This window comes from Saccostrea cucullata, unplaced genomic scaffold (genome assembly GCF_032062105.1).
Source record: "Saccostrea cucullata isolate Sc308-1 unplaced genomic scaffold, CSIRO_AGI_Scuc_v1 ctg10609, whole genome shotgun sequence".
Lineage (NCBI taxonomy): Eukaryota > Metazoa > Mollusca > Bivalvia > Ostreida > Ostreidae > Saccostrea > Saccostrea cuccullata.
In genome coordinates this window covers 3,598-28,790 of record NW_026927181.1, presented here as the reverse complement: position 1 = coordinate 28,790, position 25,193 = coordinate 3,598, and the positions used below count along the sequence as shown (strand labels likewise).

The window sequence follows — 25,193 nt, the reverse complement described above, 5'->3', positions numbered from 1 at the left end:
ACACCACTGAGGCCAACAATCTTTCTTAATTTTACGGAAAAGATAATAAAGTTCATGACATGCAGATTGTTGACCACAAGAAGATTTCTGAGGATGACGCCGAAACCAGACAACAACAGAACATGTACGTCTTTCAGAGATGTCGAGAGGACATTCAGCAAGAATCTAATCAAGTCACATGATGAAATTACTGAGAAGAAGAGGAAGATGAAAATTATGGATCATCAAATTGATCAGCTTAAGGAGCAAAATCATGCTAGAGAAAATGCGTTCATCAAGGAATACTTCGTACATTAGAGTGAATAGAGAAGCAATTTTTTCATGGCCCGGAGAAATGATCGTGACGAGGAAACAAACCGAGAACAGTTGAAGAAAACCTTTGTCCGAAAAATCATTGGCCCTGCGGAGGATATTATAAATTCTATAACAATTAACTCTTATCATGTAATGTGTTTTGTACATTCCTGGATAATGACGTCACAATCGTGATGACTTCATAATAGTGATGACAATCATTGAGTTCTTTGTATTGTATATTGTTACCATGTAAATAAATAAGTTTAGTTTTGATAAAGTATTTGTTCCGTACAGATGTGTTTTATCTTGCTCTTTACACTTGGTTTTGTCGAAATGGATCGCCGAAAATAGAAATGTTGCATAAAGAAAACTTTCCAAAAGAAAGATAATAGCGAGCGTCGCAAAGCCATGCCTTTCACTGCGGGCTCTGACGACAACGCCTAGGCGAATAGAAAATTCGGACACTAATTTGGACCCACAATGCATAGCTTCGTACACAACATCTAAAGCAACGTTCTCGCGAGAATAACATCAAAAGTTTATCGAATAAAAGCAAGTGCAGCGAGCGTCGCGGAGCGACGCTAGTTACTGTGAGCTCTAACGACAACGCCTGGGCAAAGCGAAAATTCGGACTACTGCACAGTCATTCCATAGAATTTTTTCCGAAGTAATTTTGACCAACAATGCATCGCTTCGTGAACTAACGCTTAAACAACGTTCTCGCGAGAATAACGACAAAAGTTAAACAAATAATAAACTTGCCATGCTTTTAATGAATATATCTCTTTATTGCTGGAAATAGTTATGTACTAGCTGATTAAAATCAGCCCTGTTCAGGCTTCGGTTTGGTAAAGCAACACACGACGTCATGTGACGTCAGAGTTTTAAACGAACCGAATGTCACGTGCGGTTTGACGAGTCCAATCTTAATGAAAACTGGATACATATCTGCGCTCGCCCTAACTGTCGCACCGTCAATATATTAAACTTGACTTGATTTAATGAATTCATTGCAAGAAAATTGACAATTAAGGCGTATTTTTATAAAAATCAGCCCTGTTCAGACTTCGGTTTTGTATAGAAACATGCTTACTACGTTATGTGACGTCAGGGTCTATGATGCACCGAAAGTCATGTGCCATTTTACGAGCCCGATCTAAATGAAAACTGGATAGGTATCTGCATTCGCCCTAACGGTTGCATCGTTAACATATTAAAGTATTGTTTGTTTTTAAATATATCAAATTGTTACTATTGAAAAGAAAATTATTTTACAATTAATGTCTGAAAATTTTTTGGAAGGACTTTTCTTTCATGATGCATGATTTCAGAGGCTTTTTAACATGGAAATGCAGCCTAAGAGCTGACAAATACTGTTATCATATTCCGCGTGAGAGTTATAACATTGCACAGAAAATATTGACGTTACTTGTATATGAGCTGCACTGTTTTTGTGTCTAGGCAATGCAAAGGACTGTTTTTAAAAGAACGACGGCTGTATTTCACGAGAAATCATGAAGAACCTTTTCGGAGCGATCATATTTTATCACCCAAGTGCATACTATTAAAATCCTACCAATTATTATGTGTAAATAACGAGGGTTTATCATAAAGTTAGTGCTTTCTAAGACAACAAACAATAAAGTAATGTTAAAATAAATCAGCTCGATACGTTCAATATTTGCCGAATTTTTATAAAATAAAATCAAAATTATATGATCACCTGGAGCTGTTACCGTTTAGTTTCATGACGTCCGACAACGTCATTGCTTTCCACTTCCTCTACCTCATACACTTATTTTGATGAGATTCCCTTGGGCCAAGTAAGAATATAAAGCCGTTTTGTTTATATGACTTGACTATGTCATGAACAGCGGCTTTTAGTGCATAAAATATTGCAAATACATATATATTTATGCATTTGGAGAGATCCTCGCTTGATTGTGCCAGCATATTTTTCTTATGAAAATGCTCAATATATACAACACATGATCGACGTCATGCTTCAAGTGATTGATTTTTCACACCTTGACTACAAATCGACATTAACTGCGCATCCCTTTTCTCTCTTAATCTCTTTTGGCGTTAAAAAAAACCAAAGACTTTGGATGCTTATTGTATCTCCATAGCCAGTTGTAAAAACTCTAAGGTCTATACCAGTTTTTTTTTTTCAGGGGCAAAACTTTATAGCGTTTTGGTTAAGGAAACCCCTTCCCCTTTTTGGCGTTATTTTCAAGGCTTGATTTGTTTTGACACACCATGTTAAATTTGAGATAAAATTTCATTGAACTTCCAGAATGAGGTAAAAATTCCATATTTTATGGAAAAATAGTGTTCCAACACATACTAGTACCTGAATAAACGGGATTTTTATGGGGTCAAATGACCATAATCGAAATTTTTTATATGAGGTTCAATTAGATCGAAAAATCATCGTGTTCGAGGTTGCGCCGCCTGGAAAAACCATTGCTTACAAAAACATTTCTAATTTATTAAACAATGATATTTCTGATCTGTGGTTTATCTTATAGGTAGAAAAGATGATGCTAGCTAAAGATTTTAAAATTCACTGATGTACATGTGTACCTCAATCGGTTTTAATTTTATGATGCTAGTCCAATAATCAAAAAGTTGGAATTCACGCTGCTCGTATAATTATGTACTCGAGTTAATCCCGAAGTTCTGAGCTTTTTAGCTCACCTGAGCAGAAGGCTCAAGTGAGCTTTTCTGATCACATTTTGTCCGGCGTCCGTCTGTCCGTCTGTCTGTCTGTAAACTTTTCACATTTTCGACTTCTTCTCAAGAACCGCTGGGCCAATTTTAACCAAACTTGCCGCAAAGCATCTTTGGGTAAAAGGGATTCAAGTTTGTTCAAATGAAGGGCCACGCCCTCACTCAAGTGGCAATTAATGAAAATTTGGTGGCATTATTAAAAATCTTCTTCTCAAGAACCACTGTGCCAGGAAAGATGAAACTTATGGGGAATCATCCTCAGGTAGCGTAGATTCAAGTATGTTCAAATCATGACCCCCGGGGTAGGGCGGGGCCAAAATGGCCGACCAAACTTTTACATAGAAATATATAGGAAAATTCTTTAAAAATTTTCTTCTCAAGAATGACCGAGCCATAATTCATCATATTTATATGGAAGCATCCTCAGGTAGTGTAGATTCAAGTTTGTTCAAATCATGACCCCCGGGGTTAGGGCGGGGCCAAAATGGCCGACCAAAGTTTTAAATACAAATATATAGGAAAATTCTTTAAAAATCTTCTTCTCAATAATGACCGAGCCATAATTCATCATATTTATGTGGAAGCAACTTCAGGTAGTGTAGATTCAAGTTTGTTCAAATCATGACCCCCGGGGGTAGGGCGGGGCTAAAATGGCCGACCAAAGTTTTCATAGAAATATATAGGAAAATTCTTTTAAAATTTTCTTCTCAATAATGACCGAGCCATAATTCATCATATTTATATGGAAGCATCCTCAGGTAGTGAAGATTCAAGTTTGTTCAAATCATGACCCCCGGGGGTAGGGCGGGGGCAAAATGGCCCACCAAAGTTTTACATACAAATGTATAGGAAAATTCTTTAAGAATATTCTTCTCAAGAATGACCGAGCCATAATTCATCATATTTATATGGAAGCATCCTCAGGTAGTGTAGATTCAAGTTTATTCAAATCATGACCCCCGGGGGTAGGGCAGGGCCAAAATGGCTGACCGAACCATAATTCATCATATTTATATGGAAGCATCCTCAGGTAGTGTAGATTCAAGTTTGTTCAAATCATGACCCCCGGGGGTAGGGCGGGGGCAAAATGGCCCACCAAAGTTTTACATACAAATGTATAGGAAAATTCTTTAAAAATATTCTTCTCAAGAATGACAGAGCCATAATTCATCATATTTATATGGAAGCATCCTCAGGTAGTGTAGATTCAAGTTTATTCAAATCATGACCCCCGGGGATGGGGCAGGGCCAAAATGGCTGACCAAAGTTTTCATAGAAATATAAAGGAAAATTCTTTAAAAAATCTTCTCAAGAATTACCAAGCCATAATTCATCATATTTAAATGGAAGCATCCTCAGGTAGTGTAGATTCAAGATTGTTCAAATCATGACCCCCGGGGGTAGGGCTGGGCCAAATTGGCCCACTAAAGTTTTACATAGAAATATATGGGAAAATTCTGTAAAAATCCTCTTCTCAAAGATAGAAAATCCATGATTGTTCATGGGACTACTTTTGGATTTTACCTTTTCAATAATAAACCAATTTATACTTTCACCTAGCCACAGTGCTCAGATGAGTGATGTGGCCCATGGGCCTCTTGTTTAATTTAAGCCTAACAATAGCCATAGCTAGTTTGCATTTAGTTCCAGAAGTTTAGGATTTTCCTTTTCTGTCGGGTCCCTTTAATTTATTATGTTCATCCTCAATATGTCCATATACGTGAATACATTTAACAATGAAGAGTTTTATTTTGTAAAGGCAGTAAAAGACACTTGAGGTGAAAAGTTATTCATTCACTCCTTCGTATATCAGTCATAACTTCTGTAACTAACCGTGACCACGGCCGCCAAGGAGTACAATATAATGGTTAGGAAAACAACTCAGTATCACCTCTGTAGACGGATCAGTGGCTTCAATAAAAGGGATATTTCAATATAGTCGATTTCAATATATAAACCGCTATTTTTATGCAAAGAATATGAGAGAATATTTCAAAACTAGAGGTACTGTGAGCCATGAGCTCACTAGATGATACCCCAACCTACAATATGAATATAGTGGCAGTGTCCATGTTTTGCTCTGGAAAATCCAAAGTATATGTCAGATCAAAAAGTAAAATCGGAGGTGCACAATGGCAATATGTAATAAAGATTCTGTGAAAGTTTCATTAAATTTCCTTCAGTGGTATGAGAGAAGTTGCAGATTAGAGATGGATTTCCCGAAGCGTAACAGACGGATGGACGGACAGACGATTACTATATACCCTCCTCTATTCAAGCGGGGGGTATAATAAGCGTTATTTCAAAATAATCCATTTCAATAAAAGTGGAGTGATCTGTGAATATATTGCATATATATATATGTGTGTGTGTGTGTGTGTGTGTGTGTGTGTGAGGGTGTATGTGTATGTGTGAGAGAGGGAGGGTGTGTGTGTGTGTGTGAGTGTGTGTGTGTGGTATGTGTGTGTGTGTGTGTGTGTGTGTGTGTGTGTGTGTGGGTGGGTGTGTGTGTGTGTGTGTGTGTACTGTCAACCGACTTTTATTTGCGTGCGAGAATTTTTTGCGAGGTTCGCGAGAGCCTTGTTATCGCGAATATTTCTCGCCGTGAACGAATCATTTAAGTCTCTTTTCCTATTAAAAATAACCTCAGAAAGACTTGATCGCGAAAATTAATCGTTGCGAAATAATTTACTCCCGGTAAATCGCAAAATAAAGTCGTCGCGAATAAAAGTTGGTTTATATATATATGGCTAAATTCTTTTTTAGGTTGTTGGTCTTATTTTGATGGCTTGGAGCAATATGTTGTTGAAAAGCGGAACTTGTGAAAAAGATAAAGCCTTGGCATTTCTGGATCTCAACTATACATTTCAATGTAATTATGAGGATGTCAAGGAAAGAATGGAAAGCATTTTCCTGCTGGGTTTTGTCTCAGTGGTTTCTGATTTCCTGTTTCTCTTCACCGGATTCTTTTTAGAGCGTGTGCCTAAAAAAATACGCATGTCAGGATTAAAATGCCTTTATATATTTGTAAGTATGTCACTTTTTTAAATTTTGCTATATATATATAATATTTGTGAGCATTTGTATAGGATTTCTATATCTCTTTTTCTCATAGACCGCTTTAGAGGTATTTGCTTTTGCCGTACCACTTCTAAAGATCTACACAGAAATGGCAGACGTGAAGACAAAAGATACGGTAGGAAACTAACAACATGTCAGTTCATAGTCTTGTCAGTTCCAAATGAAAGAATATCGTTATACCTTTAAACGATGTTATTATATAAATCTTTATCCAAGAAAGTTTAACATTTCTAATGTTTTACCGAGCAGTCATAAAAATCAATGTTTTACCGCGGTTTGAAATGTGGGACCTATCGAAGCGATTTTGGACTACTTGATACGTAAAATAATTTTCGTTAGTGTTCGACAGTGACGGAATTGAACTATTTTTTCCGAAGGGCCGGTCTCCACGTCCAACGATGGGATTCGAAACCGCGACGTAAGGGTCAAATTCCTACGCTGCGAATCTAGAGCAGACAATCTAACGACTGCGCCACGCAGGCGAAACCCCAATGCTTGTAAATGAAATACACATGAAAGACGCCAACATAATGTACATGTATTCTAAAGCAGTGTTACAAAATATGTATTGACTATTATGTCGGATAGAATGGGTTTTGTTGATCCCTCTAACAAAATCTTTTATCGTCCGTCTCAGGTCCATTTGGTTCTTGGGTCCGGCAAAACGCATGTTACTCTCGAACCCAGTTAATAACTAATTTTAATGTGGAATTTATTTGCATTGTGACATTCACAGCTATCCTTTGTTTTTCTTATCTCCAGGATTATATAGAAGTAAAGAAGATCATGCTTTACTCGTTGACACAAACATACTCATCTGATAATACCACAAACTCCAATACAATGTCAGGCAGATGGAATAGATATTTTATACAGGTACAGTAAAATTCTTTTCTTGAAACGTTTGTCGACATCGCATTGAAATACCAGTCCTCCTAATATCATAACATATTCAAATGACAATGCTGGATATAATACATTTGTTTATCTCTCTATATATTACATTGTTAAACGATAATGAGTCCACACCTTGTAAGCATTACCTTCCCGTTTTCTGTTGTTTACACCGTTCACATTGTCGACATCGCAATGTTGGTCGATATCGAGTCGACATTGTGTCAAAATTGCCCTTCTTATTTTTCTTGTTTACATCGTTCATATCGTCGATATCGCAATGTAGGTCGATATCGAGTCGACGTTGTGTCAACATTGCCCTTCTTATTTTTCTTGTTGATATAGTTCACATCGTCGACATCGCAATGTAGGTCGATATCGAGTCGACGTCTTGTCAACATTGCCCTTATTTAAAAATCTTGTTCACACAGCTATGTTGGTCGATAATGAGTTGATATTGTGTGGATACTGTATTCTTATATTCTTGTTTACATATTTGTGTTGGCCTATATGAAGTCGACATCATGTCAACATTACGTTTCCCTTTATGTTTATTTATCTTGCTAAAACCGTTAATTGACACAAATTTGATAATTTGATAAAATCACATTATATAAGTGTCGTATATTATTTTCTTTCACAATAGAATTAATACCCGTATAAATGTAGACGTCGCTTAAGCGATATCGTTTCAACATTGTCTACATTGTGATGTCAACGATGCCATCACGTAGAAACAAGACCAATGTAAACGATGTAAACGCGATATCGTTTCAACATTGTTTACATTGCGATGTTCGACAATGTCGATATACAATGTAGAAATAAAAACAATGTAGACGTTGTAAAAGCGATATCGCATCAACATTGTGTACATTTCAAGGCCCTCATAATGAATAACAAGCTAATGCAGAGAATTTGTGTCCCCCGCTTAGGGAAAAAGTAAACCATGCGCAGTTCGGGGGAAGGGGTCGGATTCCCTTGACTGAATTTGTGGAATTATTAAATGTACACATGTATACTGAAGCAAATAAAATAAAATAAAGTATTTCGAAAAAAAAAATTGGATTGTCTGAGATGCGAACTCGGGCCCTCTCACGTATGAAGCGAGCGACATACCACTAGACCATGGAACTGCTTTTTACTGACACCAATTATATGCAAAGATGAAGTCACATGTATTTTTTCACTTTCGATATTGTTAAAATTTTACACAATGCATGGTGTTTAATTCAACCTTTATTAAACAGTTCTAATAGATATAATAAGAATATAAAGTCCACCGAGAACATGTTTTATACGTTATAACTCTCCTCATGCCCCCGTGATAAAAATAGTGACATATACATGTACAGTAAATACTAATAAAACAAACGGGACGGGACACTTTGAGAGGAGTAAGAGAGGTTCTAGGGAGTTGTGGTATACAATTACATTGCAAAAGCTCAAAATCTTGGAATATCGCCCGGAAAGGATATTGTTTCATACAGAGAGAATGTATCAATTTACGACCTTGGACTTTGACCTTTTGACCTCAAATTCAATAGAGGTCACAGGTAGTTGTTACATTAAATTTTATTGCAAAAGCTCTAAGGGTTCTCGAGATATCGCGAGGAAACGAAAGTGTTATAAAAGACAGAATTTGCGAATTTATGACCTTGACCTTTGACCTTTTGACCTCAAAACCAATAGGGTTCCTCTTTAGTATAGGGAGTTGATATGCAAAATTTCTTAGCGAAACTCAAAGGGTTCTTGAGATATCGTGTGGAAACGAAAGCGTTACAGACAGACAGAATGACGGACGGACGGACAGATCCAAATTAATATCCCCCATTTATCAAGCGGGGAACGAAAACAATGTAGACAATCTAATCACAATATTGATTTAACATTGTCGTTTTTGCGATGTCGACAATATTGAACTGATAAAGTGAACTGGACATGAATGCAAACAATTTATTCTGAATTTTAAGTAACACTATATTAGTAAATATGTATAATTGATTTGAAATATGTATGCATGATGAGTGCAAAATCATTTCTTTGATTAAAGGAATGACTGTAGTAGAATTTTGCAGTGTTCTTTTTTTTGTATACATATTTGTGGGTAGGAAATTACTCTCCTCAATAATACAAATCAGAAAATACATGAAACTATTTTGGTTGACATTTCCCTCTTTATCAGTTACTGCCATATCTGGGATCCTTGGGTTCAAAACTTATCTCTTTCATTTTTTAAGAGATATCTTTAACTCAAAGAGAAATCCAGGAGATGTTATTTTAACTTAAACAGGTATCTTTATGTTCCATTAAAAGAGAAAGTTCTTTTTTCTCCAAGTTTAAGAGATCAAGCGACAGAAATATTCACTATGTACGAGCACAAGATGAAACACATCCTTTAAGCCTGGTTTAATGGTGGCTTATAGGTCCTTAATAGTGGTTTAATGGTTGTCTTTAAGTCACTATTAAATCACAATTAAGCACCTTTAAGTAACATTTACACCACCATTAAGTTACCATTATTTACCGGTCACGGTAGCCTAGTGGTAGAGCGTTCGCTTCGTGATCGGGAGGCCCGGGTTCGATTCTCGATCGCGGCGCCGCGTCATACCTAAGACGTAAACAAAGGTAGTGACTGTTCCTTCGCCAAGCGCTCGGCACTAGAAGTGAAAGTCACGGGTCTTTCGGATATGACCTTAAAAACGTAGGTCCCGTGTCACGGTAGGCGCTGGCACGATAAAGAACCCTCACTGCTCAATGGCCCTGAGTGCCGAGTATAGGTCTAAATTTGAAGCCCTTCACCGGCATCGGTGACGTCTCCATATGAGTGAAAAATTCTCAAGAGGGACGTTAAACAATATACAATCAATCAATCAATAAGTTACCATTAAGCCATTTTAAAGTCCTTAATGGGTGCTTAAATGTAGCTTAATGGTGGCTTAAAGGTCCTTAATGGTAGCTTTTAGACCACCATTAAGTCACCATTAAGCTACCATTAAGCCACACTTACAGGTGCTTAATGTCCAAACTTCATTAAGCTACCATTAAGCCACCATTAAGCTACCATTATGCAGTCGATAATACTGTTTTTATGGTTGAAAAATTATTTTTATAGTGAAATTTTATCACAAAATATAAATGTTGAGTTCACAAATATCTTGATTTGGTAAAAAAATAAGGAAAAAGAACGAATACAAAATTAAAAAAAAAAAATATTGCCAGAAGCAGGGCGCGAACTCATAACCTTCCGATTATGGGGCTGTCGCCTTTTTTCTCTTTTATTATGGGGCCGTCACCTTAACCACTAGGCTATATCCGCTCTTATTACTGCTGTGAAGTATTAAACCTTTATTTTTTTTAAAAAAAATTGACTTGTAAAATATTTTATTTTGTTGAACGTTTCCAAGTCTTCGAATAACGATGACAATAGAGCGGAGAATTCATTACAATCTAAACATGCTAAATGCCGAACTCAACGGTTTAGAAATATTTATATGATATAAGCCTTTTAAAAAACATCCATAAATAAAACTGTTTAAAGTTTGATTAATAAATCAATTCATATAAATACATGTAAGCATTAAATCATGATTGAAATGTAAATTAAATATAGTCAAAACACAAAAAATCTATCATCGGGAAAGGAAGATGAATTTTTTTAAAAAAATATGCTGCGAATATTAACGCTTTTTCTGCCTAAAATTTAGTGACAATCCTCGCGTAAGATTTATCTGGTTATGTTTACAAAAACATTTTTTAGAATATCATATTCAGTTTAAATTCTTTTTGTATCATAATGGGTATCAAAATAATTGTCCTTTTATAATGAATCATAATTTTTCATTTGTGATATGCTTGCGTTAAAAAAATTTGTAAAAATAATTGATCATCAAAATCTGTCAGTGTACGTTGTGTATGTATAGTTTCCTGTTAGTTAACCGGGGACGGTGGACACACCTAATTAAGGTCTATTGTCTAACAAGTCGGTATACTGTACACTGTTAATCTTACCCCGTTTCCCAATGTGTATAAATCTGGTCGGATGTCATGTTAAATCTGATTGGCTGTTCTTTTGAAAATCGGTTTTGAAATAACAATCATTGAACACCTACTAGATTTTGACAGATACTTTCCGCTGCATTATATAAAAAATAACGAATTAATTCAAATTAACATTCAAAACCTCCCACCCCTTAAAAAAATTAAAAATAGAGAGAGCTTTCTTTTCATGATAACATGACTTTATATTCCTGTGAATTCTGTAGATGAATGTTGCCTATAACACATGAAATAAAAATACAAGTATCTTTTTTTTAAGTAATAAATATTTTGTGTTCATGGATAAAGATAATTTAAAAAAATTAAGATATTTCACAGCGGCTTGCTCCTGGTGTGTAATAAAAATCATAATACACTGATAATAAAAACAAGGCATGTAATAATTATCTATTTTTTTTAAAAATCATATACATGTACGGTGATGATAAAAATGTCTTTTTTTTATTACTGTAAATGTTTTTTTAAAAATAATAATTAGACAGTGAGAAGAAGCCCCTGTGGCTATATAGCTGAATTTGTTCTCTGTGCCCGAGTTTATGCATGATGACAAAAATGTTATATAGAAATGACGATCACTACAAAAATATAAGTAGAAATATATTTTGTGCAAATGATATTGGAATAACTTAAAAAGTTATTTCAAAGATTCGATATATATAAATAAGATGCGTAAAAGTTTAATTAGGTTTGACCATTAAGCCACCATTAAGCTCAGCTTAAAGGTGGCTTAATGGTAGCTTAATGGAGTTTATTAAGCACCTGTAAGTTGCAGGTTAATGGTGGCTTAAAGGAATTAACTTCTTTAAGCCACCATTAAGTCACCATTAAGCTACCATTAAGCGAATGCTTAAAGGTGGTCTTTCGTCTTGTGGAGGGAGGGATGTTCGAAAAGTTGTCAATCGTCGTTATATTACTCACTAGAAATTTAAAATAAGTATAATTTAATATGTAAAAATATTTTTTTTTGTTTATGTGTGATGTTTCATGCCATTCGATTTAACAAAAATCAATTTACGTCATTTAAAAATCAACATGTTTAGTATCCGCGGAGAACCCTTAACGGCAATGTAACGTCAAAATAAAGTGTCAAGAATTTCTAGAATATACTATTCCTATACATTTTATAAAGTATAATCCATTGTCCAATCATTAAATCCTGTTTTGATACTTGAAATTTATTATTTAAGTATTGCTCTCGTTGTATACTTTCCTTTGTTAGAATTTTAATTTCTTTTATTACTTAACTCTGCTTTCACAGGGTTAACAACTCTAGAGTTCCTATGTCTTTCCTTGACGTTCAAATTTTCAAAAGTTTTTGTTATTAAGAATTTTACAGATAAAGGTTTCTTCATAGATTGTCTTCGTCTGATACAAAGCCTTTGTCATTCAAATACTGTCCATACTATTTGTACACACATGCACAACTCGCTTGTGACATATTTTTCGATTCCCTCAACATTTGAGTTTATTCAGGATTTTTCCTGAGTAAAAGACAAAATTACATTGTTATCGGCTGCTCCATGACGTTCTAAAACGTCTTCGTTTTTGTTGTTTTCAACGAGGACTAACTATCTCCTCAAGCTGATTTCATGTAAAAAAAAACAAAATATTAAGCTATGATTTGGAAAACAAATCGATGTAACAATTCTAAATATGGACTTCTCGGTTGTTTTTCGTGTATTATTTTCGGGCATTATTTAGTGTATTGTTCGTAAAATACTAAATTTTGACCTGCTCCGCGATCCGAATTTTGCATTTTTTAAAATCAGGATAAGTTTTGAAAAAAAAAAAATCGGGAAATTTAAAAAAAATCAATACAAATTCTGTGGATTTATTGTTAAAATATTTCTACCAAGTTTGGATAACATATGACGTCAAAGATAAGATATGACAGTAGTCCACGACCTTTTTGAACAACCCTCGTACAGTGTAACTAAATGTTAAACTAGGCCTTTGACGTGACCTTAGCCAGTTCAGAAGGATCAAAAGGACTTCAGTATCTACGAGGGCCCTTCAAAAATTACGCGAACTTGTAGCACAGAAAAAGTATTTGTCGACATAATCGGGCAACAAAATGTCACACATAATATAAAAAAAAAATCTTTACTTATATGGTTTTCAAAATTTCATATCAAAATGTTATAAATTGGTATCAATTTTGAGTGATTTTTCAGGACATATCACTAAGTTATGGAGCAGCAAAATCTCTACATCATGGAAATTATAAAAAAAATATGTTATTGAGCTTTCATTTTCTCACATTTTCACAAGAGTACCTGCACAGTTTAAGTTATCTTATCTACTTTACATCCAAACACCATTTCTTGTCAAGCTTACAATCTATAAAACAAGCAAAGAATATTCTCTTTTCGCTTTAAAACCAAAAACTGCAGGTATTTATGAGATATAGTTTGATATTGGTGACTCTCAATCACGTTCTTTACAGTCCGCTGAGAAAGTTTTTGTCGATAATATTCTTCCCGTCCTCCCGTATAGCATTTTTTCAGAGGTCTAACGGTCTAAAATTTCAAATTGCTATTTGTGAATAAATGTCACGAATACCCTAGATTACTACATGTTTGATTATTCATATTTTGAATGTTTGTTTGCGATATCTCGAGCAATACATATAATTTAACAAAAGTGTGGCGCGCCGTCAATTCAGGAGACGTCATTTTCTACGAAAACGTATAACCGCCACGTGTTGTTGTTTTAGAACGCGATATTATGATATAAAGATGTTGTCAAAAACAGTTACTTCAAAGTTTGGCGATTTGATTATGACAACAATCTCTGATAAAAAGTACTTTTCTGATATGTTTAAGACGACTTATACACTTCGATATATCGGAGTTGAATTCCTAAATGTAGCACCTAAATAATGTGTAAAAATTAAGCTGCTAAAATTAAATATCGTAGACAATAGTGCAATATAACATATATGAAGACTTCACTTATAATACTCGATTGAATCAAAGAGGAAATTCAGCAAATTTCGAACGACCTGTAACATCAGATTGATAAGTATAACGTATTGCATTGCAACAATGTTTGATTTAAATAAAATAATTCAAATTGTTATAGGACTTCTTGCAGACCCGTAGTGCATATCTAGGCAATGCTTTCCTCTTTTTCTGAGTGGGTGCTTTTCTTGGGACTCGGGACACTCTTTGAAAACGTGCTCTGTGCCTGATTTTTATTCTCCGAAATTGATTTAAAAAAAAATGATTTTTAAAAAATAAAAATCTAAAACTGCATGCTTTCGGTAATTGCAATGATTTTTTTCCCTCTGAATTAACAAAAGGAAATTTGCAAATTTTACAGTGTCATAATTTTTTATGTATACGTTTTTTAAAATGTTCTCAAAGTGCAACTTCATAAAATGTTTATGATATTATAAATCATGACATAAATCTAAATTTACCAAATAATTCAAAACATGATTTGGGAAAAAGATTTGTGTCTACGACAGCATAACTAATGAGCTTGTGTGTTATCTTTAAAAAGAAAGAGGACAAAATGCAAATTATTTCATTCATTTTATTATACAATATTTTGAGGTCATATCTAACGCATGGCATCACATCAGACGAAATTATTTAATGCTTGTATTTCTGCATCTATTATGTTCTCCAAGCTAAGAACAATATTAAAGATATATTGTTATCATAGTTTGAATAGTGGACAGGTATTACCAAATATAGTGACTGTCCTTTGATTGATTGTATATTGTTTAACGTCCCTCTTGAGAATTTTTCACTCATATGGAGACGTCAACGTATGCCAGTGAAGGGCTTCAAATTTAGACCTATACTCGGCACTCAGGGCTATTGAGCAGTGAGGGTTCTTTATCGTGCCAGCGCCTACCGTGACACGGGACCTACGTTTTTAAGGTCATATCCGAAAGACCCGTGACTTTCACTTCTGATGCCGAGCGCTTGGCGAAAGAACAGTCGCTACCTATTTTTACGTCTTAGGTTTGACGCGGCGCCGAGAACGAGAATCGAACCCGGGCCTCCCGATCACGAAGCGAACGCTCTACCACTAGGCTACCGTGAACGGTGACTGTCCTTTGAAGCAACATTCATGAGATTTATTATTTAGGGAAGAGCCTGCAAGGATACTATAACTATTTGAATTGTTTTATTTAAATCAGACATCAATTCACTGCAATACGTTATATTTAGGATGAAATTTATTTTCTCCTTGTATGTCCTCATCTTTATGTACAAAGACTTGGACTCATAAATATTTGTGAAATTTAATTTAAATTTTTTTCAGTCCGTATCTTATGGTTATCAATTTTATTGGCTCATGACTAATGAAGCTCCTGACATCCTTAGATCACTAGCTAGCTTAGATTCCTTGATAATTTACGATATGCATATATGTACTTTTTCCCCAGTTTCTTGCCTTTAAATATAATATTATTAAAACACATGCAATACATGTATGTATATTCAGTGAATCTCTAAAACACGTTTTTATCAATTGCTCTCATTACATGTAAGATCATGTTTGGTCTATCAATTGGATCCTCCTCCTTCTTTTGTTTGTAAATCTTTTTTACTCCTTCAGGGGCCCAAATTGGACTTTTAAAATCTTTTAACTTGTATGAACCTGATATTACATGTCGTTCAAATTTTGTTCATTTTTCCTCTTTGATTAAATCGAGTCGTCTAAGCGAAGTATTCATATTTATTATATTGCAGTAATGTCTGCGATATTTAATTTTAACGGCATAATGTTTACACATTATTTTACTGCGACATTTAGGAATTCAATTTCGATATTTCGAAAAATAAAATACAGGAATCTTGCCCAGATTTATTGGAATCTTTAAGATACATATTTCTGTGAAATTTCATAACTATATGACTTCTGTAAGAGTAAATAATAACACCGTCCGTTTAATTTTTGAACGGCCCTCGTACATTCATTAACTGTTTCATTTAAATAGTGTTTTAAGTTAAGTAACACGTTACCTTTATTTCTTCTTCGAATACTCTTTTTTCTAATTGTATATGCAAAAAAAAAAAAAAAACAAACAAACAAACAAACAAACAAACCAAAAAAAAACCCAGTTTTTATTCGCCAGGATAGATTTGAAGTTTAAGTGTGACGTCACAATCTTTTTTTCTTGAACTTCTGCATAGGCTGATGTAAGTAATTAACTGCAATAATTTTGCTGTTTTAATTTTTAATTTTAGTACGACTGTTGTGCTGTGAATCAAGTAATCGGGACAACTAATGACTTCGATACGACCCCGTGGTGTACAACATCAGGGTCTTGTCAACAGGCTAATTCACAGATTCCTAAGACCTGCTGTAAGGCTGTTACCGAAGATGACTATCAAAATGCGCATGATAGCTGCCATTCTGTTGTCCAAATTGGATCTTTCAAAGAAGTAAATTTAAAACTTTTACTCAAAAAAGTTTTGGAATTTTTTTTTAAATATAATGCAACATTAGAAGAAAGAAAGAAAAAAAAATGACGGGACGACAATCAATCAGTTACATTTAAGGACTAGTCCTAAGCAAGTTTGTGCTTAAAGGAGGAGCGTTTTTACCGGTTGGTAGGCAAGTTAAGAGAGGTTTTTTTTTTTGTTTAGGTGTAGATGTCTTGAGGGCTAGCAGTCTACCTATCAGCTATGTTAAGGAAGACCCGAGTTCACACTCGTGGTGCACCGTTTTGAATTTTGACATCGATCGTCACGATGAATTAAACAAGCGACAAAACTTAAAGTAACACCATGATGAAGCGTAAATAACAACCTGAATTATTTATTTTAACAATCATTTATAAAATCTTGAAATATTGCAATACATGAAAACAATACTGTAGAGGAATCGAAGAAACTAATGTGACAAACCACTAAAACATTCCATATAATTATGTGGTACTTTGTACGACCTAACCTAGCCTAAAATGGCTAGGTTTGTTACATTTCCTTTAAATATGTATTTACTAACTCTGGTACACTTTAAAAAAGTAATACATATGTAAAACATTGCTTAGATTTTATTTTCCTTTTAGGTCCTTAACATAGCTGAGCTGTGGTCCATTGCTTTCTAGTCCCTATACACAGGGCATTATTTAATACACTGTTTTGGGAGAATTAGAGACAACTCCAAATTATGTAACAGTAAGAAGTGAATGATGTTTCATCTCAATAATCTATATCAATTTTTGCCCGCATGGCGCAGTGGTTAGAGTGTCTGCTCTATACTCGAGAAGTAAGGAGTCAATCCTTACGTCGCTGGTTCGAATCCCACTGTGGGACGTTGAAACCGTTCCTCCGGATGAGACCGTAAAAATCGAGGTCCCGTGTCGCAGTAGGTGCTGGCATGAAAAAAATCCCTCCCTGCTCAACGGCCCTGAGTGCCGAGTATAAGACAAAATTTGAAGCTCTCCACCGGCAAGTGGAGGCGTCTCTATATGAGTGAAAAATTTTCGAGAGGGACGTTAAACAATATACAAGCAAGCAATCAATCAATCATATATCAAGTTTTATTTAAATGTATATGAGATTGTCCCTACCTGAAAAAGATTTTACTATTTTTTTCACATATTAAAACAAAGTTGTTTTAGATATACTGTTTGAGCATGACTTGAGCCAGAGTTAAAAAGGGATGCCTTGAATTCATGTTTTTGTTACTGTAAATCACAATCTGTTGTGACAATCATTTTTTAAGGTAGAACCTATGTCGAAAATATCTTTATGACAAGATTCTAAAACTTTTCTTAAAGCAGTTAAATGCACATGACATGCTTCCAAAAGCTTAGTATTAAATGTGGTACAGACTGTGAAACTTGGAATGGTAATTACATACTGCGACTTCACATCCTCAGTCATTTTAGGGGTACTTGTCAGGACTTTTATTTGACGTCATATATTCGTCACTTAAACGGCTCGGGTATTTCCGATTTTGACAGAAACTTTCTAGAAATCCGGGATCTCGATCTTGATGTCTGGAAAGTGATTTCTTTTATTGTTTTCTTCTCTTTTTGAACTGAGAGGATAGGCAGTGCAAGAAAAAGCTGTAAAGGTTTTAGATAGTAAATAATTGCGCCTGCCATACCGGATGCACCGTTTAACATATCAATTAGTTTCCAATTGAAGATTTCGTAGGATTTTTTGCATTCCCTGACAAAAGTTGTTTACAATTCCGATTTTCAAAATAAGTTTATTTATTTATTTATTTCAAAACATTGGATTGTTCACTTAAAGTCTGAATTTAAATGAAATGTGCCTGCAAGTTTCACAGATTTATTAAGACATGTATCAATTCATTTAGCTGTAGAACAAAAAATATATAAATTGAATATAGGTACTTATTAAGAATATTTGTGGATGATTTTCCATTGTATTCCAAGAATTTCTTTTTTGTTTTGACAATTTTAATAGAAGCTGTAAAGTAAATGAAAGAGTAACATATTAATATGACGTCATATATATTGGATCTTGCACAGGCTAAACACATATTCACTGGATATGATGTCATACGACGTAGGTTCAACGTTAACCAAAGAGTGCCCAATATCAATCGAGCTTGTACAATTTGTAAACTTTTATCATTTTTACTTCTTCTCAAGAACCACACAAGACCCACTGAACATACATTAGTCATGTATGCATTGGTGGAGACACATATTTGTTCAAGAAAATGGCCTATTCCATTTTTATCTCTAATCCACCAGCACAACTTGTTTTGAAACAACGGTCGCTTTGAATTCCTTAGCAGTCTGTTCTAAGTATTTATGAAAGCCATACTTAGAATTTATTTTCCACACCTGCATCCGACTAGTATTTGTGATTTTTGATGTCTCAAGACATTGGTTACTTTAAGGACAGATGATACCAAATTTTTTTTTGTATCATCTGTCCTTACAAACAGATTGTACATATAATCTGTCCTTAACCGCCACATTTTATTAAAAATATTGAATTCGAATCAAGTCGTCCAATATTTGACCTAATCTATAAGACATTTGCAACATAAATTGAAATTTTATTGGCGATTCAGTTGTCTATGGTGTTAGAAAGTCTCTTATGATGTCAGAAAATATGTTTTTTTAATCAATCATCATAATTGATTTAATAAAGTTGTAAAAAATGTATTTCTTACTGCATTGGATATTGGTAAGATTTTATCCTTCCATAGCATTTATTCGTATCCACATCTGATTTATTTATGTCCCATTTCGAATAGGATATTGGTCATTACATGCATTGATGCCGTTTCTCTTTCACTTCATTGTTTTAAGGGAGCCGACTGATGTTTTATTATGTGATTTACGATAGACTCTTTAATTTAATGATATATGTAACTTAAATTGATGTTAGTGTACATACCAGGTTTGGAGAAAATCTACCGCGCAACTAAGTTACGGACGCCAATAAGAAATACACCTTAAAATACTGCATGCCAATCTATATATGTAGATATTATTTTATTAGCATGATTTTTAATTTAGTGGAAATTCTATCATTGCATATGCATGATTTTACAGAAGCCTAATAGTGCAAACCAAAAATAAGTAAAGAAAAATGACATTATAAAATAAAGAAAAACGAAATATTGAATAAAGAAAAACGAAATAAATAAATAAAGAAAACGAAATAAATAAATGAAGAAAAAAAGAAATTAATAACAAAAAAAAAAAAGAAAAAAGAAATTTTAAAACGAAAATAAATTCAGAAAGAAAAACGAATAAAGACATAAGGAATAACGAAATATCAATTAAAGAAAAACACCAAAACATTAAATAAAGAAAAACGGAATAAATATATTTTAAGAAAACGAAATTAATATATAACAAAAAACGAAATTATTAAAAGCAGAAAACGAAATAAATAAATAAAGAAAAACGAAATTATCAAAAGGAGAAAACTGAAACTAAAATGTTATAAATAGATAAATATTTTTCATTTACACACAATAAGATTAGCACTTTTCCTAAGTATTAAGAATAAAAGTAATAAATAATAAGTAATAAACTTTGTGAGAGTGCAAGGATATGACAATAAAATCCATCCAAAAATTTAAGGTTTCAATAACTTTAAGATGAAATAAAAGTTTTAATACATTTTTGTGTAAAATGTTATTAAAATATATGTCATAATATTAAACAGAAAAAAATAACATTAGATCTGTCTCCATGCACCTTTAAGTACCTTTAAAATTTTTCTTAATCAGCTAACCTTTAATATATTTTGCAAACATTCTTCGTGATTTAAAATATAAATAAAACGGTGTGAAGATTTTTGTTTATTTTAAAGATGCATTCCGCAAACGCGTTTTCTTATCTTCGGCAAAAAAGAGTTACACTACATTTTTTTCAGGAATTTGCAGTGTTTGGTTCTATTTTCATAAAACCGGATATTGAGGTTGTTGTAAACATGTACCATGTGCACAAAGAGAAGTTTGTGAAAGAATTTACTGTCAAGTTCAAATATAAGCGTTTAAGAAAGGTGTTTGAATGAAAAGCAGCAATGTATCAATATACTGTAAAATCACATAATTTCGTGGGGCCAGATTTTCGTGGTTTGAGGAAAAACTCTTGGTTCGTGGGAATTGATTTCGTGGATGTAGGATTGTTGAGTAGTTATGTATGTCGCATTTAACATTTTGTGGTGGACATAAATTCGTGGGGTCTCTTCACATCTCGGAAAAAAACAACAAAAATTAAACCCCCGCGTTAATTTGGGATTTCATGGTAATCAAAGTTGATGAAAATATAATATTTTTTCGGACAGTGTTCACGTAAACATTTAAGGAGACAACCCCTTCCTGACCAGGTTCAATAATTTCCTTTTATCTGCGTAAATGTTTTTTTTTTCGTTTTATTAGTGTCGAAAGGTACCAATTACCTTGTTTTTTCAAATGTTATACTACTGTAAAGACTTATTTTAGGATTGTTTGTAAACTTTTTAGATCCTTTTTTCCTCTTTTTTCTTGGGGGGGGGGGGGTGTATTGATTAGATTTGAAAGACAATAAGAAAAAAATTATTGTCGCCAACCAGGATAATAATCTGCATACCTATATAAATACAAGTTGTTCATAAAGATGGCAGAAAACAAATTAGAACTTTTTTTAAATATTGAATTAGAAACATACATTTTCCAACGTTCCCTACTTTTTGGCGACTTGTTCAATCATAAAGGTCCATTCTCTATAAGGTCATTTTCCGGCCTACGATAAAATCACTTCAAAATGTGATTTTGTATAACTATAATCATTCTAGTTCATGATTTTGATGTTTGTTTTTCAACATCAATCATCTAAGTCACGTGATTAAGAGATAAAAAATGGCCGTCAGTTAGAGAAAAATTGAGAGTAAGTCTATTTAGATCAATTTTCTAAGCATGTTTCTGAATGTAAATGATCGAAAATAGTTTATTTATGTCAGAAATACATCAGATCTAAGTAATAAATTCGAAGATTTTTTAAAATCTAAGATTCAAGATATTCTTTATGGTAAGAATTCCCATGCATCCACATTTTGCATATTTTGAACAAAAATCTTTACGAAATTCACACTGTATGATGCTGAAAAACTTTGATTTGCAATGTATTAAAAAGTATCATATCATATATAATTATATTGTAATTATATATCATTTCTATAGATGTGGTACTTATTTTACGCATAAAATAACCATGTTAGAATAGAGGTGTCTAAGTTTCTATTGAACTCTAAAAGTTATGTATCACATGTTGAAAGCACTGAATGGATTCTGATTGTGATTTAATAAGACTGAATTAGTTATTAAGAAAAGAAATTCAGCAATTGCAAAAAAAAGAGTTAATAGCATAAAAATATCAATGAAAGTACGTGTAGACTATCCATATACATGTAAATAGTCAATACATATAACACAGAGCGGTTGCATTAATACACACATCTCTAAGTAAAATAAAATAGCGTCGTAGAATGGCTTCCCCCTTATTTAATTACTAGTACTCTTGTTACACGATATATTCAATTAAAAATGCCTACTAAACTTTATGTATTTACATGTATAAAAGTTAAGACCCCCCTCCCAGTGTCTAACGGCACAACTTAAAAATGGAGTAGAATTTTAACAGTTCCTTGAACTATGCATATCAGAAGTTTTTGTATATACTATTATCCCGCTTCAGACAAATTTGTCGATTGCTGATTGGATAAAAGCTAATCACGTGACGCCCTGAAATTTTCCGTATTACATCTCCGTCAAAGCGTAATATGAAAATCGGGCACGCGATTCCGTTCGAAGCGTTGTCACTGTAAATAAAAATGGCGGCCAAGAATCGGTTAACGTAGGTAGTTTAGATAAATTTCTTGTTACCGTACTAATATTTTATGTTGATTGTTATTGGATTAAAACTTAATGTTTTCATGATATGCACAAATATTTATTTTTATTTTGAAAAAGGTCTTCAGCGGGATAAATTCGTAACACAGTGAGTTAGTGACCTAATACGGATTCATACAGCTGGGTGTGAAATGGAAATCCGTATTGGGACTCGGCTTCGCTTGCCCTATACGGATTTCCATTCCACACCCTGTATGAATCCGTATTAGGTCACTAACTCACTGTGTAACTAATAGTATACGAACTTAAGAGTTCTACTACATGTACATCCTAGGTACAAAATGGACCCTAAGGGTTTGATGGTCCTTTCGCACTTATAAAAACCTGTAGGTTAAATTCAGTCTCTTTCCCACTGAAGCGTCAAAAACTTGTTTAACACGGATAGTGACAGTTCCCTACCTAAGTCTTTAGCATTCAAAGTAAATGTCATGGGTCTTTTGGATATTATCTTTAAAAAAAAAGACGTTGGTCAGTAATGCAAGTGTGCATAAACACGACCTTAAGTAGATGATCTTTTTATCTGGGTGAAAAATCCTTTAATTAGGTAAAGCAACATGCAATTATCAATCACATATTACATTTACGAATCCCTCTCCTCTTTACCAGTTTATTTTCTATGACAGGACAACTGTTCTCGTAACTTATATCGATGCTCTCAAAGAAGTGTGATGAATCGATTGAATCCTCTCAATATTAAGACCCAGTTACCAAAATATGGATCACATGAAACTCGTAAGGAAGTGTCCATATAAAAATTAAGTGTTTACCCATAGGGAAAAAAGTCTGTAACACAAATAATAAATGCATGTTACAGCTTCAACAAAGATGGCTTTTATCATTTCTAGAACATATACAGTACTCATAAGGAAATACAAAGAATACTAGTATATGTACAATATAGTACTCATAACGGAATTCAAAGAAGTAGCATATATAGATAAACAAAAACTATCATTATAAATATAAAATACAACTCATATTCACACCTTTTAGCCTATAAAGGTTTTTATTTCTTAATTTTCATCGGATATTTCCAAGAAACGTATCCACTTGCAATTTCATTACATCCAGTATTCTCAGTACTTTTAGTTTTTATATTTTTTACGTAAAAAGATCACATTTTTTCTAGTAAATATGCATGTCTGATATAAATATTAGTAATTCAACAGAAAATTGTACTCTAACCAAAAGTTTATAGAAAGAAATAATGTAAAAAAAGCTGATATCCTTCATTGTGAGTAGTTAGCTTTTTCTGCAAATATCGAAAAAATGAAGTGAAAAGTTTTTATTTAGATGTCATAAGCACCTTTAACCCAATTCATAATTTGGTAGTCACTTTTTATGTAATAAAATATTTACATGCAAATTTTGGTGTTGGTTAAAGGTGGTTATGACATGCGTAGAAGTTACTAGTATCCAACACAGCTACCCTCTTGAGTTTTCCCATTACTCTAATGCTTATACGGAACGGTAGTTCATTACATTGTGCCCTTTATCATTAAAAATACTAATGTACATGTATCATTAACCAACCAATATTTATCATTAAATTGGAAATTAAGCCTAGTTATTCATTCAATTTTTAAGAGAAAAAATACTATCTGAAAATTTGAAGTCATGGTAGGCCGCAAAACGGCATTATAGAGAATGATCCTTTTTAGATGGTAAAATATTTCTTCTTTATTGAGTAAGGCTTCAGAATACATAAAGATAGTTCTTTTCTGGCTAAAAAGGTTGTTTGTGTTATTTATCCTTAAACAGAAATACTTGTACGTTATCTATAGATTTTAAGACACATAAAGGAGATAAATGTGTATTGTATTTTCAAATATCCCCAACTTTCCTTTTCATGAAATCAAAATGAAAAATTGGTGGTCTTGATGCAAGATTTAAAAAAATTAAGATTAAAGGACTTTTTGTTTTAATTTATCAGTTTTTGTATTTCAAACATTTTATACTAAATGCACGATTAATTACATAAACATTACCTTCATTATCATGCAATGGAATAATTTTCAAAGGCAATTTATAATTAATGATATTATGCATAATAAATCAAAGTTCAAATATAAAAGTGAAAAAAAAATCTACTTTGTTAAAATTCAATTTCAGAGTTGTTTTACTAAATTTATGAGTCTTGGTGATAAGACCATAGAAACCTACCAAATACATGTACTGTACACTTTGCTTTTCACTTTGGGAATAATGAAGGTAAGTATGTTTTTTTTAAATTTACTTCTTTGAATCAGTTGATTTGACTGTTATTTATAATTGTGGGCAAGTCTCATTTTGAAAAAAAAGTTTCATTTTTTTTTAGCTTATCGCTTTTATTCTTGCTGGAGGTAATTGTATGATGATGAGTCCATGTTTTGAAAAAGTTAAAAATTGGTGGATCAAGAAAAGCAAGAGTAAGAAATGCACCATAAATGAGAAGAGTGGCCTCAAAAATAAAGCTTACATGCACGATAAATGTAATTTCTAAATATAATACAGTTTTGCAACCTTTGTTGCTCAAACCTTTGAGTAATTTGTGTACTGAATATTTTCATTTCAAAGTATGCAATGTTCAACCATCAAAAGAACTAGGTTTGTAACCTCTATCTCCTATTATAATTCAACATAGATTTGTTGGTTGTTTTCATGAATTGTTAGAGCTGGGGAATATACTGTACGGTTTTTGAATAATTAATTCTTTTGACGATCTATCGAAATGTATACACTTTGCAGCGATATCACTTCAAAGGAAATCATTGTTTACTGATTGA

At 33.3% G+C, this 25,193-nt stretch overlaps 1 protein-coding gene across 1 annotated transcript; it reads left to right on the top strand.

Moving 5' to 3' along the window:
- Positions 1–93: 93 nt before the first annotated feature.
- On the top strand, positions 94–24,836 carry LOC134273669 (uncharacterized; the record flags this gene model as incomplete). Its single annotated transcript, XM_062755859.1, has 6 exons — positions 94–288; positions 6,146–6,226; positions 6,874–6,987; positions 16,275–16,472; positions 24,541–24,639; positions 24,746–24,836. Coding segments are annotated over exons 1-6 (778 nt in total), but the record flags the coding sequence as incomplete, so codon positions are not given.
- Between the last annotated feature and the right edge of the window lie 357 nt (positions 24,837–25,193).